At 36.3% G+C, this 18,410-nt stretch overlaps 1 protein-coding gene across 3 annotated transcripts in view; it reads left to right on the forward strand.

The window, feature by feature from the left end:
- The first annotated feature begins 467 nt into the window (after window positions 1–467).
- Window positions 468–18,410, forward strand: part of prkg1a (protein kinase cGMP-dependent 1a) — a 93,237-nt gene continuing 75,294 nt past the window's right edge. Inside the window, exons 1-3 of one of the 3 annotated variants that reach the window (XM_051917445.1) lie at window positions 468–590; window positions 713–1,244; window positions 16,922–17,088. In XM_051917445.1, the coding sequence (XP_051773405.1) occupies window positions 991–1,244; window positions 16,922–17,088 (421 nt within the window). In that variant the 5' untranslated portion in view covers window positions 468–590; window positions 713–990. Of the gene's footprint in view, window positions 1,245–5,579; window positions 6,343–16,921; window positions 17,089–18,410 lie in introns of those variants that run through there. The other 2 variants (XM_051917446.1, XM_051917444.1) reach the window with 2 other exon arrangements.

The following is an 18,410-nucleotide window of genomic DNA, read 5'->3' on the forward strand; positions in this document are numbered from 1 at the left end:
GATGTATTTTTTACTGTTATTTATTGTGTCCTAGTTCAGTTCATTGCAGCCATGATTCACTTAATAAATATAAAATGTAGCCTACTAAATATAATTTGCATTTACATAGGCTTACATTTTAACAATAGCCTATAATTCATCCCCTGGCTGAAAATGTTTTGCTATGCTATTTATTTTAAACAACTTTGTTTCGTTGTGTGTTGATAAGACTAACTCATTCTGGAGCCTAACATTTCTGTTATTTGGCTATTAAAGTTGGCGTAACTAACTTTTCGCCCCGCCCTCAGTCAAATCCTTGGTACAATCCAAATCATTTCACTCATCGGTTCTGGGTCCATTACGAATCGGGCTTGTTCGAAAAATACCTTTCGTTTCTCGGTTCAGTGAGTCGATAACTGCATTCAACTCTAATGAAAGAGATTGTTCAACCGATTCATTCAAGAGTTCCAAATCATGTTTAACCGATTGATAAGATCCGACTCTTCCGAAGAATGATTCATTCACAAATCGGACACGGCAAGTTGACAAATCGATCAGTGCGCGTGTACGGTACAGTTCACAATACTGTTTCCCACGATTGGGACTCCAGGGTAAGTGCATTTATACAGCCTCTGTGCTTTAAAATGTCCGTGTAATCGCACCTTATCGTGGTTTATGTAGAATATATAGTTTCAGATGCGGCTTCTCATCCCCCCACTTTATTCCCCCTAAGCACCAAAGTGAAACTCCGCCTATGGTGAAGACCCCGTGGATGAGGAGACAGTCTGTACCCGGTATGGTTTGTGTTTTTGGACGGGTATGTTTGTGACACAAGTAGCCTAACCGTCAGCGGGACCGACGCCGACACCCGTTTCCAACTGTAAACACGTGGATAGATCAGCTGTTTTACACTGGAGCTTCACAACCTGAGCTTGTCTGGGCGCGTGATACAGTTTGAGAGCGCGCCTGGTTGATTTCAAGGGGATTAAAGTTTTTTTTTACTACCTCAGAATGAGTGACCTGGAGGAAGACTTTGCAAAGATTTTAATGCTGAAGGAGGAGAGGATACGAGATCTGGAAAGGCGCTTGGTGGAGCGAGAAGACGAAATCAGCGAGCTGAAGAGAAAGCTGCACAAATGTCAGTCCGTTTTACCGAGCGCGCAGATCGGACCACGGACGCACCGCGCGCAGGGAATATCAGCCGAACCGCAAACGCACCAGGATTTATCAAACCAAAGCTTTAGGAGAGTTGCCAAATCTGACAGGTGAGATTATTTCACACGTGTTTAACATTCGCAACTAATGCTTGATGGTTTTGCACATGCTTCGGGTCATGACTTTTAATAGTTAACACTTTGTTGGCATTATTTGATTTGATTCCATCGGTTCATCATTAAGAGTATTTGAGGTTGAGGATTCAGAACATGAATGAAGAAACTCATGATGACAGAGCATCTTTGTGAAGCTTTAGAGAGAGGAGGAGGTGGGGGAGATAGAGTGTATCATTGATCTAAACCATCATCATCATCATCATCAGATCCCAGAGGGCTCTGAGCACAGGAAGCTTCGTGCATTATCGGCTTTTAGGGTTTGAACGTGTAGCGCCCAAGAGCCTGTCTGAGGATATTTAATACGCCATTAGAAAGTGCTTTGTTTGACCATATGCTTCCCCTCCCATCAGCCCTATCCATCTGATTCTTTGAGCATCTTTGTATAAGATTTGGCTGAACTTACTTTCTAAGGATGGCAAAATATTTTTCAGAAGTTTAGGACTTTCAAATATTTTAAATTATCTCAAAAATGCTTAAAGGATTAGTTCACTTTAAAATGAAATTTACCACAAGCTTTACTCACCCTCAAGCCATCCTAGGTGTATATGACTTTATTCTTTCTGATGAACACAATTTGAGTTATATTAACAAATATCCTGACTAAGCTTTATAATGGCAGTGAACGGGACCAACGAGTATGAAGATCAAGAAAGTGCATCCATCCATCATAAACGTGCTCCACACGGCTCCGGGGGGGTTAATAAATGCCTTCTGAAGTGAAGCGATGCGTTTGTGTAAGAAAAATATCCATATCTAACAAGTTATAAAGTAAAACATCTAGCTTCCGCCAGAGCGCCTTCCGTATTCAACTTTCTAAAAAAGCGTAACTGGCGTAAGTTATGCTTTTTTCATAAGTTGAATATGGAAGGTGTTAGGATGTAGTGTAAGCATTTTGAACTGCGAGAGGTGTTACACTTTCTTCGTAAGTTGAATACGGAAGGCGCTCTGGCAGAAGCTATATATTTTACTTTATAACTTCTTAAATATGGACATTTTTTTAATACATAAACGCATCGCTTCACTTCAGAAGGCCTTTATTAACCCCCTGGAGCCGTGTGGAGTATGTTTATAATGGATGGATGCACTTTCTTGAACTTCAAACTTGTTGGTCCCGTTCACTGCCATTATAAAGTTTGGACGCGTCAGGATATTTATTAATATAACTCCGATTGTGTTCATCAGAAAGAATAAAATCATATACACCTGGATGGCTTGAGGGTGAGTAAATCTTGGAGTAATTTTCATTTTAAAGTGAACTAATCCTTTAAAACTAATTTTGAGTATACTTTTTATTTTTTTATTTTTTGCTAAATCTTGAGTGCATCTGTATTTGCATAAATTATCCAGTGAATTTGCATGAGTCAAATCCCACCCCAGATATGGAAATCCTTATGCTTTCCAAGTTACAAATACTTTGGGCTGAAGCTCAAAAGACCCTTTGGAAAATGTATCAGCATCACCTCACATTTGATTTGCATGCAGCAATGCCCACAAGAGGGCAGAAGCTCTTCTGTTGTTGTTTTCCCCCTTCACTTAAGGGCCATCACATCACCAGTCACCGATATAATAACTAATAACGATCGTAATTGTTTTATAACTGCATTTTTGGGATGCTCACCCTTAGAGCACGGTATGTGCATTTATGTGTTTGTGAAGTTAGTATGAAGACAGATGCGCTAGCCTAATCACTCCTACCTTAATGAGTTCATTATGGAAGAAGCAGAGGGATAAAAGCTGTTTGTAGCTTAATGAGCACTGAGACCATATGCTGATAAACAAATTTGTCTTACGATGCATCATCTGACCCTCAGTTTTCACTAATGACAAAAATTACAATACTACTTTTATCACTTTGTTAGTACTCTGTTATCAATATATGAATAACAGCATAACAATGTATAATTAACAGAGACAGTTAACAGTTACAGTTAATTGCACTTCTCTGAATTTAAATTATGCTTAACATGTATTTTCAGAGTTTACATGCATCCAAGGTCAAAAAACACTTTAATTTTCTCCTAATATACACATCACCTAATTTCTTAAAGAGTCTGAAAACGGTTCGTTTGAAGATTCTGAATTTTCCTCGCAATTGCGAGATTTAAACTCACAATTGCTTTTTATAAAATTAGAATTGGGAGATATAAACTCGCAATTGTGAGAAAAAAGTCAGAACTGCAAGTTTATCACACAATTCTGACTTTATAACTTGCAATTATGAGTTTATAACGCATAATTCAGAGTTCCTTTCTTGCAATTCTGACTTTTTACTGGAAAATTACATTTATATCTTACAATTCTGACATCTTTTCTCGCAATTTTTATTTTTTTTTCTCAAAATTTAGTTTATATCTCAGAACTGACTTTATAACTCGCAATTGCAACTTTATATCATGCAATTCTAAGAAAAAAGTCAGAATTGTGAGATAAAAACTCTTAATTACCTTTTTTTTTGTGTTACAAACATATTAATATTCCAAAGTATTCTAAAGTATTTATTAAGTTACAAAACTTGGGTAATCTATCGAAATACATTACAAATTACTTTTTAAAGCATGTATTTTGTAATCAGTAGTGAAATGCATTTTAAATGTAACCTACCCAGCCCTGTATATATATGTGTGTGTGTAGTTCAGTACATTTGCTTTACAGTAAACTTAGTACAGTAGTCAAGGCTTTGTCTCCTCAAGATTTGTGCTGGAATTAAAAGTGAGATCTTGGTGTCATCTAAAAAAAGAGCTAGTGCACTTGTAAGGGTCCCAAAGTGACAAAATGGCGGCAGATGTGAGTCTGTGGCAGAAAAGAGCAGCCACACTAGTCATGTTACAACAGATCCTCTTTCCATCGATCCACAAAGGAAGAACCCTGCAGGAAGAGTTTATTAAGGTGAAATTTAAAGCCTGTTTTTCTGGGAGAGGTCCTTTCAAGGGCAGTGACAGTGAGAAAGAGATGAAGGGACAAAACGAGCAGCAGAAAAGGAATAATCTTGTATTCCTCATTTGTTATTTTCAGATGTTGTTTAGATGAATTGTTCTTTGTGTGTTATTTTTGACTACAATAACTATTCAAAGAATGGTAGACATCTGGTTGCTGTTGTGGGCCTTTGGGATCTTTTGACAAACGGTTTCAGATACCAAAGATGAGGATTTGTTTCACTCATATTCGCCTGCTAATACTGCCTGTGTCTCTTTAAGTTCATTACATAACATTTTTTAATGTACTCTAAATCTGTAGGCCCAAAAAAAATTCATCCAGACCAGAGTATATGACCAACGGGGCTTAGATATACTCTGCTGTTTCGTTCATATACAGATATCATTTCTCTTAGACTGGGCTGTGAAGTTTAACTCTGTTTGTCCTAGTTGTCAGTCACTTTAAGCATCATTTGCCATCACATCACTTCATTGTTCCTGTGTGTCTTTCATAGTCTGACACCAGAGGGCGCCTTATGTCCTTTGATAAACTCAGTCAAACATAATGCATCTCTACTAGCTCTCCAAAGTGGAGGTAAGTCAAGCTATTAAAGCGATGCCATTAACTATGAATAGAGGTGACTGGGGCTATTTGTCCTACAGTTTATTCCAGTGAATATTTCTCAGGAAGGCACTGTCTGTTTAGACACATACTACAAATCTTGGCAATTGATCATTTCCAGCGATTATTTCCCAAGAATAAGACACAGTTCATTGTAATCAGAATGTAATCACACATTGGGGTAAGTTGTCACATAAGAAACCTGCCATTTAACAGCCTAGCAGGGGTGCAAATTTCAGCTCCTGCAGTTTAGCTTCAACCCTAATTAAACAGCTGATCCAGCTAATCAAGTCAAGTTTTTGTAAATAGTAGTACTCTTCAACTAACAAAGTGTCTCAGGTGATAACCAACAAAAGAAATTGGTATCAATAGCCTACATTCTGTTAAATGAAAACATAAAACACGTGACAACTTGCCCAATCTTGTCCTGAGACTCTAGCTATATTTGACTTTTGCATTAATGTTTGCTGGTATGTTTTTATTGAATTCACTTGTTCAACCAACAGTTATAGCAAATATTATGAAATATTATAAAAATAATATTATAATTTGGAACTTTAGTTAGAATTTCTGTGACTTCTTTGAGCGCATATCTGCAGGTTTCCCAAGAGCATGGGATCCCTGATTCTAATTTTTTTTTTTTTTAAACATAAAAAATAGCATTTATTTAATTACAACTTCAGCCAGCCCTTGAGTTTTCTATATGTTTGGTTCTTACTAATTTTGAAACGTATTTTACTTATGCATTATATTTGTATACTTCTGCAGTTCTGTAAACTTTTTGTCGTACAGTTACCAGCTGTACAAAAGCTGAACATCAATACTGACTGTCCAGGAATCCCGCGCTCTTCTGTGACGCGCGCGAGCGTTCTGTGCACTCTCGAGCTCAACTCATTCATCACGTCACTGCCCACGAGCGACGCGCGCTCACACGGATACGCTTCTGTCAGTGCTGAGGATTTGTGCGGCTCTGTGGGATTGGGCGCTGATTATATTTCCTTTTTCTTTCTTTTTTTTTTTTTTTTTTAAACGGAAGCACTGGGTTCTTCTCATTTTGCAGTTGTAGTTCCTTTCAGAGTAGAATAGAAGCTGGTTTGGTGCACAGCATTTCTTTTCATCTCAGTAAAGTTACTAAAAGTGCAGTTCTGGGAGGTTTTATTCGGCTCTGTTCGGTTGTATTTGGTTCAGAAGGGATGATGATGGGGACTTTACGCGACCTCCAATACGCGCTTCAGGAGAAAATTGAAGAACTGAGACAGAGAGACGCGCTCATTGACGAACTGGAGCTCGAACTGGACCAGAAAGATGAACTGATTCAGAAACTGCAGAACGAACTGGATAAGTACCGCTCCGTAATTCGCCCGGCGACCCAACAGGTCCAAACCCGCTCGGAGCTGCAGGAGCATCAGCGCACCAAACGACAGGCGATCAGCGCCGAACCAGCCAACGTCCAGCAGCTGAGTCACGTGACCCTGCCCAACGTCCCCAAGAGTGCCAAGTAGGTTAACTCGATAATAATAATACTAATACTACTACTAATAATAATTCAATACGACTTAAAAGTAATGACATACTACATTTACCATACGAACGTCAATAGGCAACGGCATCGAATACCAACTGAAACTTATGTTTAAATCCACTTCAAACTGTAGGTAACACAACACTATATAGAGAGTCGTCACATAGCCCATTAATGCTGTATTTATAGAGTTTAATGTGTTATTTGATGACTTTAATGTTGAATTTAGAGTTTAAAGTCATGAAACACCACATAAAGCTCTATACAAATACAACATTAAGCTATATGACATATGAAGTATCCTAACAACCACAAAGAAAGAAAGAAAGGAAGAAAAAACTGCAGTGTAACCATGAAGAATAACTTTCTTGGTTTCTATATTTATACTTTAATTGAAGCCACGTGTGTATATATATATATATATATATATATATATATATATATATATATATATATATATATAATCACCTGCTTAAACCCCTATAACATGGCTGGATCCCTTCAAGGAGACAAGAAGCTTCAGATTCCTCGTACACCAAATATTTGCCTATGTGTCATGTTGTATATTTGGACACCCTATATACTGATTTGACTTATTGCTTTTTTACATAGCTATAGGGAAGTATGCATGCAGTGAACTTACCTGTTGTCCTTTAGTACATTGCCAAAATATTATCAGTCATTGCTAAAATACAATAGTAACTAGTTTTTTTTTTTTTTTTTCATCCATGTACTTTTTTTAATGACAGTGGCAGCTAATACCAAATTACCAGAAATTTACTGAAGCAACAATAACTGGTGTGTATTATGTGTAGTAGCATTTTGGCTATGGTTACCATGGTAACTTGCTGAAAGGGAGGGCAATATCATGGGTTTTACAGGTTGCTCAATTGAAATCATTCTGATGTCTGTTGTAAATCCGAAACAAACTCATTATGTTCTGTTCAAAATGCCATTCATTGACATTTGCAGAAGCATCTCAATGATGACGCTCCAAGAAAGTTTGATTTTCCACAAGGAAACATCTGAACCAGGAATATTGTGTCTGCATTAAGCAGTTATAGGAGCGCTGACGTGGGAAATGCACAAAGTCTGACAAATAATAACTGCTTTGTTTAACGGACTGATAATTTGCTTATCAAAGCAGCATGATATCGTGCAGCAGGTGGATCACGAACACTATTTACATGATCATCTGTTATTATGCACACAGTAGTGTGTCATGTTTTAATTGAAATAGACCCGAGGACCTAACCAGACTAAACAGTTCCCCTGAATGTGAAGGATCTTTGTGTTTCAACCTGCTGTCATGAACACACATACCCTTAATTAATTTGCATTTAGTGGTTTGGCAGCAGAGGAACATCATTCTTCTGTTTCTGACCAGTGTGGCCTCCCCCATCTGCTCTGCAACTGACATTTGACAGCTCAACACTACTAATTTACCACGTAACCTTGTTTTGTACAGAAAAACCCTTTGAACTCCACCACAGCGGAGCTTGTTCCGCCTTTTCTTCTTCTATTCTTGTAACTTGAGCTGATGAGCACTTTAAGGAATGATTATGAAGATTTAAAAGAAAAATCTTTCATATCAGCTTGTGTTGCTGCCAGATGGGAATGAACTGCCACCAATATTGCTTTAGTCTTCGAAAGCTCATGTTTTGGAAGAGGATTTTATATCTTTGTATGTGGTCAGGGAGAAGACTGTTGTTTTTTTAGATGAAAAATACATTTATTTCGCATGTCTTTGCTGATGCATGCATTAATGTATCATCTGTTCTCCTGCTTTCTTTTAAAAGTAAATGCAAATGCTTTCACCAGATGTCACAATACTGAGAGACGTAACCCTTTCTTTCCTTTGGTTTTTGCCATGAATGTCATTAGTGGTGTCTCTGTCTCATAATTATATCTTGCTTCTATCTGTTTCTGTTTCTTTTTTGCATTTTCCTTTGCAGTGGCACTAGATAGGCTTAAAATGATGAAAGACCAGAGGTTTTTTTTTTTGAAGTCTTGATTGAAATGTCTCTTCTGAACTGGTCTCTGACATTTTGACTGACTGAGGTCTTTTGAAATATCAGAGATCTGAAGTCCTGTACTGATATAGAAATGTCTGCATTGGACTCTTTGACTGTATATAAGATTTCATTACATGTGTCTGAAAACTTTGTCACGTTAGTTAAAGCTGCAAGGTTGCAGGTTGGATCTCTACAAGGAGATAGTCAATGCTAGACGGCTCTAGGAAAGCAAGTTTCTTATTTTCAGTCAAAAGAACCAACTGGTGAAGCCGATAGACTCGTGGGCAGCGCTCTGACGTGTAGTGCGGTTGTGCTTTGGGCGATCTGAGTTCAAGTCCCGGCCTTTCCGATCCCGTCCCCCTCTCTCTCCCACTTTGCTTCCTGTCAATTATATATACTGTCCTATCTCAATAAAGACAAAAAATGTAAAAAAAAAAAAATCTTTAAAAAAACCAAACAATTTGGCTTATTGGTAGATGGGTCAATAACGTGACGGGTCATTTTTTTTGTCCAAAGGCCATAATAATAATATGACATCCAAAGTATGTAAGGTAGTACAACTAGATCTCTTTTATTGAATCCAAAATGTTTTAATTATATTTTGCTACATATAAAGGTATTTTAAAGATTTTGAAGTGTCAAAAGGTCATTCGGTTTAACCGTCCAAAGGCCAATACAGCCATTTCATTTGTGATTAAAACATCTTAAAATGTAATAAATGTATATATTTGTTATTCTGGCATGATTTTATAACATCATATATCAACATAGTGCAAAATGGTATTAAAATTATGTGTCGAAGTCTTTGCTTTGTTATGAGAAAGAATGTCCGGAAAAAATTAATTTCATTGATGTCATTCGGATTAACCAATGTAAAGGGACCATTTTGGATCAAGTCATGTGGTCAATATCATGTGACAGGATGTGACATCATTCAGACACCTGCAAAGGACCACATGATCGTGAAGTAAAGTAACTAACTCTCTTTTAACTATTTGAAAAATTCATGTTTTTACTTGCTCATACGCATGTCCCGAAATATCAGGTCATTCGGTACAACCGCTATAAAACATGGAAAATGTTGTAATATTTTAAAAACTTGTACTAAATATAAAATGTTTGTCATTTTGTTAGCTAACTAGCAAGCTAGGTAGATATCAGCCTGTTAGCATTGTTTGGAAATATTGTCATTCGGTATAACCAAAAGTGTCATTCGGTAAGACCGAAATTTTGGTTAAACCGAATGACTTTTTTGGTGACAAATTTTGTCTATCTTGTAAAAATGACAAAAGCAGTGTTAATTGATTATAAAAACCACATAATCTCATTGTTAACACTTAATAAAACTTCAAAATTAATTATAGCTCCATTATGTTTTTTTTTAATTCATTTATTTATTTTTTTTACACTTTTAAAAACCTTATTCATCAATGACCCAGACACTGCTTTGTAACATCGAGCATGCACATTAGCTGGACCAACTTGGAAAAAACTTTTTTTTAGACCTATTTTCAGCTAAAGAAGTACAATTTATCATACCATTTTGTCAAAATTTATTGGCAATTTAAAATATGTTAGTAGTTTTGTTATGTGCTTTTGTCATTTTTATTAGTTTTTTTAACCAAATATTTCTATATAGCTATATTTCTATATTTCTATCAATTTTTATTTATGTTTTAATTTCAGTAATTTTAGTACTTCAATTTAAACTTATTTGAGTCAAAATCTGCTAAGGGATAATATTCGAACAACAGTTTTAAAAATAATAAAAGATTGTTGTTATAAGAGACAACAGAAACAACTTTGTGCATCAAAACCACTCCTTTCCTTGTAAAACATGAACTTGATTTTCAAGTCAACAAATTTGCAACATCATTTTTTTGACAAGCCAAACATGTCAGTCTCTGAGTAATGTAATTTATTTAAGCCAAAAAAAAAATAATTCTTTAAAATAAGTATAATGAACTACGCAAAAAGCATTTCAAACTTCTCCAGCACATTTTATAATTACCCAAAAATCAAACATAGAGTAACAGTTATGTTTAGTTTCATTGTGTTTTGGTTCTGTTTTGTTCCTGTTCCCTGTCATTGTATGTTGACCTTCCTAGTTTGTGCCAGTTAGTTCCTGATTTAGTTCACCTGTTGTTCATTTAGTTTCCTTGTTAACCTTGTGTCTTATTTTCTTTTTTGTCAGTTCTCATGTACGTTTATGTGGTTAGTATTTTATAGTTTTGCTCCTGAGATCTCCAGTGTGTTTGAATGGATTACATGATTAAAGATAGTTTATTTTGGATTCTTCTTTGTCTTGTCGTGTTTATAACACAGCCTACGTCACATAGTTCACCCCTCACGCATGTTATCATGTCTGTCAAAAAACTTAGGCTGGCTGTCTGCAGTGATGGACAGTAATGAAGTATTTTTTACTTTGTTGCTGTACTTAAGTACATTTTTCAAATATCTGTACTTTATCAGAGTATTTTTATTTTGGGAAACCTTTACTTTTAAGGCTGGGACACATTAAGCCAACATCAAAGAACTAGCGGCGACGAAAGCTGGCTGTGTTGTCGCCTCTTGTTGGCTGCGTCTCGGTCAAAAAGCTGCGCTTGAACACACCAAAAGGACTAAAGGCAACTGTCAACTGTTCAACATGCTGAATTGGCCCAAAAAAACCCAATGGCGTCTGACTAGAGCCAAAATAATTAGACTTTAAGCCGACTGATGCTCAAAAACTGCCCAACGTTGCCCAACAGCTGACCGTTGGCTTGGTGTGTCCCGGCCTTTACTTCATTACATTCCAAAGTGTAATATCATATGTGTACGTGTTTGTCAGATTACATGTAACATGAGCATCAGCTCTGCTTATTTGCGACCCAACGCTAATTTGCGGTGCTCTTGGTAGATTGCGTTGGTCATTATGTAAATGATTTGACTGTATTCCTTAATTTGCGTGTCAGCAGTAGATCACACGCAAAACTTGCCACTCCCATCGGCACATTAGTGGAATTGTGCTCTCACGCTAATATGCCCCGTTTAGTAAGTCTGGCCCTAAGATTCTATTCTTTTCCAGAATATGGCTAAAAGTGATATTTCAACAATACATTTGGCATTTACAGTCATAAGCATCAACAGTGCAGTTTTCATACAAAATATAAAGGACAGATTATTTGTGTCTTAATTCTGCAGAGTAAGCTTAAATTTAGAAATAAATCAACTTTGTCATTCATTTGTCTCAGGTTATAATTCACTGTCATGTGCAGTATGAGCTGTTATCTGCCTTGAGACTGCTTCCTGTTTTAGCATTCTGTCTAGAAAATGGATAATAAACAAAGGAGGAAGAAATGGCCATTAACTCATTAGCACACACATCTACAGATGACCACAGAACTACTGATGGCTTTCCAATGAGGCCACAGCAGTCATGCATTGAGGGCAGAGTAGGTGAATCAGTACAGATCCTCGGGACAGTCCTCTGCACCGGTAATAGAGAATTCATTCTCCAGTTTAAAGTATTTTTAATAATATTCCCTTGACGAAAAATGTTGCAAGACAAACAAAAGGCCCACCAATGAGCAACTTTCTTGTAGGAATTTTTATGTGCAAAATCTTTGTACAAGACGTTCAGTTCCATGTCCACAGCTTTCTCCAAAATTTCTTTGCTTGGCATACTTTGTCCTTTTAAGGGAGACAGTCTGTCGACCTGTGTGATGTGAATATCCTCCTGAAAAAGGCAGTAAGTAAAAATTCAAGTCAAACAGAGGCTAGTTACAGGACGATCCAGAGGTTGTCTGCTGTAAATGAGGCCAATGATCTCTGTGCTTTTACTGGATGTAAAACATTTCCTCTGACTGTTCCTCCAGAGAGCCAATGTCCTCTAAAATACAGAGTGGCATACAAAAATACCACACAAGTTTTGCAAAACAGAGCACAAACTTTGAAGCAGAGAGATGTTATATGCATTTTATGGTTAAATTGTTACTTTTTTATGCAGCAAATTAAACTGGTTATGTCTGTAACACATTAGCAGACGTCCATCCACCTAGAAAAGAAATCCTACCTCAAACGTAGGATTCAGACATTAGGGATCAAATAATATATATATATATATATATATATATGTTTACTGAATCATTTATGTAAGTGCTGCACTCAAAAAAATCAATTGTTAAATGAACATGATTTAATCGTAGCACCCATTATGCATCTAATCAAATCAAGTAAACTTGGATTGCTTTGAATATTTTATATGAACACAATATACATTTGTAGTTTAAATGTGATTTTAATATGTCAATGTAGCTTCTTTGCAACTAGCTGAATCAAAATGTTTGTATTGTGTTACTGTGGTAATGCACTTTAATTCAACAAAATTTTGCCATGTTACACCAACTAGTTAATGTCTTGTTCATGTATGGTTATGGTAATTTGTTGGTTGTTTCAATTAGATTTGAATTTAAATTGATTTATGCAAATAATGATGTTCTAAATTGATCATAGATCCATTGCCACCAATGCAGCTAGGATCAACGTAGGCTTGTGATGCTTTCGGGAAATACTACCCAAAGCACTGCCATAGTGATCACTTCATTATTAAAGTGAAATGAATTTTTGTTAGCTGGTCCTCAACCCAAGCACAAGTGCAACACTTCTCCACAATAGTAACCCCAAAACCATTAACATAACAGAAACTTTTAAATACCAACATAATAGAACAGTAACCATTAAAAAGACACTTTCTCATTTCAGCCCCTTTGCAAAGCATGATGGGAAGTAAAAGTCCTGTTTGATTAACTCCTGGTTTGGTTACTTGATTGAAACAGGTTATTTCAATATGAAAACATCAAGTTAAGTCAAAGAGTAATCGTTTCAAGTCAATTTAACATGAATCAATCACATTTAAACCAGAAACCTGATACAATGGTGTTGAATCAAAATAAATTGTTTAAATAAAGTGAACAGCATCAAAAATCATTTTTTTGAGAGTGTAACAAAAATACAAGCTTCACATAAACCCTCCACTAGTATCACCTCATAGACTTCCATTGCTTCCCTTATTGTAAGGCTGTTGTAATGAAATAAACTAGTGTAGCGTAGTGAGAGATCTCAGCTGTTTGTCCTAAACATCAATGAGATTAAATTGAGAACAAATGAAGACTGAAGTGACCCGCTTCTCAGATATTTCTCCTGAAGACCCTACTAATCTCAAAATGATCTCAAATGTTCCTCATCAAATTCCTCCAATAACAAATGAACTGAGCAATGCCATTCACATTCATTTTATTGCTCTTAAATTTTATTGTAATGTCAACAGTTGTTACATTTCATTCCATTTATATCTCCTAAGGTAAAGTCAATACAATTTTCCTCAGGGTGAGACCGTGTGTGAAAGTGAAAAAAGCTATATGTAAACTACGCGGAGATCTTAAAAAAAGTCCTATTTCTGCTCACGGCGGAGCATGTCTGTGGAATGTAAACAGTGTGGTTCATAGGTGAGCGTTTGTGGGTTTTAGCAACTAAATCAGATGTCTGGCGTAAGTCCAGGTCTACAAAAACAGACGAATTGCTGTCACAATGATAGGCTTTTTGTTGAGGAGTGCTCGGAAGTGTCATATAAACAGCGATAACGAGATTTAAAGAACACACTTCACCATATCAAACCAGGTTTTTCCATCTACAATGCTATAACACTTGAGCTATTAAATGTAATTTTGCAGAACTAAATGGATTTGCACAAATAATGACTTGAGTTGCATTTCCAAACAGGTTTCCCGAACACTCTTCCCTGTCAGCCATTTTTTGGTCAAACAGATCCCGCTTCAAAATGATTGTGCAAGAAGTTCTGTCTGGCTGCTCAAAAAACATTTTTATAGTGTAACAGAGCCACAGTGTTTACACTCTTCATAGTCTCTGCACATTAGTGTATTTTATCATGGGAAAAGAGTTTTACTGAGATACATCTGATATTTCATATCTTTGGGAATATTTTGTTTTCATTACTGAGTCCTTGTGTGGGAGGTTACGTTGACTTTTAGTTTAAATGTGTGTATTTGTGTATCTCTGTGTGTATCTGTGATGCAAACCTTTGAAATCCTCAATCCTGCTAGTCTTCTGATTTTTTGTTTGCTGTGACGTCCAGCAGTGATTAAGAGACTTTATTTACTTTCATCTCCTGAAATATCCTCTTCATTTCATCTTTTTTTTAAACCCACATTTCCTGTGGATTTACTACAGATTACTATCATGCATCTCTTACTATTTTAACAGTGTATATAAAGTGATGGCACTATGGAGCCATGTGCCTTTTTTAAAAACATTTTCGTATGTTTAACATTACATTATCGTCGGGTCAGACTTCCAAAAAGGTGGATAATGACGTCTTTTGTCAGTGCCTCACCTGTCAAAGTTTAAAGGGTTAGTTCACCCAAAAATGAAAATTCTGTCATTTATTACTCACGCTCATGCCGTTCCAGACCCGTAAGACCTTCGTTAATCTTCGGAACGCAAATTGAGATATTTTTGTTTAAATCCGATGGCTCCGTGAGGCCTCCATAGCCAGCAATGACATTTCCTCTGTCAAGATCCTTTAATGTACTAAAAACATATTTAAATCAGTTCATGTGAGTACAGTGGTTCAATATTAATATTATAAAGCGACGAGAATATTTTTGGTGCGCCAAAAAAAAAAAAAAAAAAAAAACGAATTATTTAGTGATGGCCGATTTTAAAACACTGCTTCAGGAAGATTCGGAGCATAATGAATCAGCGTGTCGAATCCGCAGTTCGGAGCGGCCAAAGTCACGTGATTTCAGCAGTTTGGCGGTTTGACACGCGATCCGAATCATGATTCGACACGCTGATTCATAACGCTCCGAATCTTCATGAAGCAGTGTTTTGAAATCGGCCATCACTAAATAAGTCGTTTTTTTTTTTTTTTTTGGCGCACCAAAAATATTCTCGTCGCTTTATAATATTAATATTGAACCACTGTACTCACATGAACTGATTTAAATATGTTTTTAGTACATTAATGGATCTTGACAGAGGAAATGTCATTGCTGGCTATGGAGGCCTCACGGAGCCATCGGATTTAAACAAAAATATCTCAATTTGTGTTCCGAAGATCAACGAAGGTCTTACGGGTGTAAAACGGCACGAGGGTGAGTAATTAATGACAGAATTTTCATTTTTGGGTGAACTAACCCTTTAATGATTGTGTAGATAACATGAAGCTGCCCGAAGTTAGCTACATTGAAAACAGATGGGTGCTCATATCCTACACACAGCTCCCAGTCAGGTGAAGTTCGGAGGTTTTTGTCCTCAAAATGATAAGAGCCCACATATACCTTTTATGGGGAGTTTTTAACTTAATAGCTGTAAGGCATGCTCGTTTTCTCTCAGTGTTTGGCATAAAATGCAAGGCAAATGGCGCCGTATACGGACATTCTTTTCAGATTTGCTGGTGCTCAAAACGTACTTTCCAGGAATGTCTTCATTTTTTTTCTGTTGTTGGCTGCCACAGCTTAACCCTGCGCTGATTTTATTTTTTAGTAACATTCAAAAAGTTTTTGTTTAATTCATTCAGTCGCTCTTTTTGTCGTTTTAACAATGGGTTCCTATAGAGACCGGAACAGGACAGCATACAAATGGAAGTTAAAATCTATCATGGCGGTGCTCATCGTTTGCTCAGGAAAAGGATAGTATGTATAGTTTGCAAATTATAATACCTGGACATTTGCCAAAATCTTTACAACATAGCAAACTGCATTGGATGCTATATTCAACAGTACAAAGTGTTCTGCATTACCTTGCAGTTTCATGTGATGAATGAAACTGTCACCCATGTACAGTCGAACCAAAATTTATTAAGACACATTGAACATGTCATTCATTAATACAGTTTATACACAATAGTTTAAAAAAAATGGTAATAAAATATGACAAGGTCTCAGAGTTAAACTGTCAGAAAAAAATAATCTTAATTATCCCAGATAACACTTAAGCAAAGTCAGGTCAAAGTGTCTGAATAATTTTTGGTTCCAAATCTTTATCGATTTTACTGGTAGTCCACTGTATGAAGAATTTTTGGGTATAATATGTCACAGTTTACTTTATTTTGCTATCCTCACTTACATGAATTAACTATAGTGTCCTGCACCCACTAGTAAAAATATATAAAAAATGTCTGAATAATTTTTGGTTTGACTGTATAATAATATTGATAGTATCAGCTATTATTTTTACATATTTTTCTTTACTCATAGTTTGATTGAATTGCCAAAAGTTAAGATGAAAAGTAGACACCACAAATTAAATTTGCACATAATCACAGTGAGGTCATGTGACAATAATGTAGCATGGTACTGTTTGGAATGTTTATTTTTGCATAATGCATTTTGTTTCACAAAACATTTATTTTTCTTAAATAGTAGGCATTATTAGCAGTATTCAGTAAGTTAGCATTTTATTTCAGGTATAGTCATTGTCTTTACTATGTTACAGTATTGTCACAGCCCTATTTAACACTGTTTTTCTGCATTGTACAGGTCAAAGGAACTGATCAAGTCAGCTATCCTGGACAATGACTTCATGAAGAATCTGGAGATGTCTCAGATCCAGGAGATAGTGGATTGTATGTATCCAGTGGACTATGACAAAAACAGCTGTATTATTAAAGAAGGGGATGTGGGCTCCCTCGTCTACGTCATGGAAGGTGAGAGACAGGAATGGAACAGTTCCTTTTGAAGAGAGAGAGAGAGAGAGAGAGAGAGAGAGAGCATTTGTCCATTGTCCAAGCCGTGTCTATAGTGCCAGAGGTCAAACTCAGTCACATTTGTGTTTCTGCTGTAGATCCTCTGAGTGGATCCAGAATATTGACCTCATGATTAGATATGTATTGATTAGGTGCCTGTTAAATTGATCCAGTCAGAGCAACCAAATCCTCTGAGATCTGTTAGACTTAAGATCCACTGTTGACCTCCACAATATTAAAAATTCTATTGATAAGGGCTTTTAAAACGGGTAAAACTGCTGCTGATATGTAGAGTAGATTGGCCAGACTTTTTTTTGTGGTAGTTGTTTTCAAATTAGGAAATTGCGGAACTACATTAATGACTTACTAATTCTTTTGACAATAAAAAAATACATAAAAATGGTCTTCTAACATATTTAAATGATATAACTTGACCACCAAAGTCTAGTTCATTTGTGTGTTTGTGTTTTTTCTTCAAAAAAAAAATTGCATCGTAATGGCGTAAGTGTGCAATGGTGTCATGACAAATCCTAGTGCGAGGACGCCCTTAGTGAGAATGTGTATGGCATGACTAGTGCATTTAAGCAGTGTTATGAATGAGAGTATGTCCTTAGTCAAAATACCGTATGATTTAATTTATGTAAACATTAAATGTAAACACTTTTTGCAAGTACAACAGACTCTGGGATACATTAGTGTAACATTTGAAGCAGGAGAATATAAGCCTACTTTTCTGTCCATGTGATATTCTTCTATTTTTGTCATCACGAACATAGCCTATCACTAATTTTTTATGTATTTCTTGCACTTTTGTAAGTGTTAATTACATTTTTCATTAAATATTTGATCTTGTTTTGGTGACACCTGCTAAAGGCAGGTTAGGATTGTGTCAGCCACCTGTCTCTGATGTCATTACATCTGTCAATACATCTTTCAGTTTCTGTGGTTTAATGAGATGGAGCTTTTGTGTTTTCTTAGGATCACAGGATTTTCTCTGTCTTTCCCCTTTGTGTTCTGGCAGGAAAGGAAGAACACTTGGTTTGAATTAAGGGATTTCATTAGTCATGCTCCAGAGATTCAATGCTTTTGTGGTACAAATTGGGCACTTGCCCAACACACCATATCTTGGCACAAGCCAATTAGAAAGAGAGAGTGGATTTTGGCTGCATACACTCCCAGAACACATTACAATATGTTTTTTTTTTCTCTATAATAATACAGCAAATGGAATAAAACAGAGACACAAAACCTATTTTAATCAATTAAGTCTATTTTCTCAGCAT

This window comes from Ctenopharyngodon idella, chromosome 13 (genome assembly GCF_019924925.1).
Source record: "Ctenopharyngodon idella isolate HZGC_01 chromosome 13, HZGC01, whole genome shotgun sequence".
NCBI classification, from domain to species: Eukaryota; Metazoa; Chordata; class Actinopteri; order Cypriniformes; family Xenocyprididae; genus Ctenopharyngodon; species Ctenopharyngodon idella.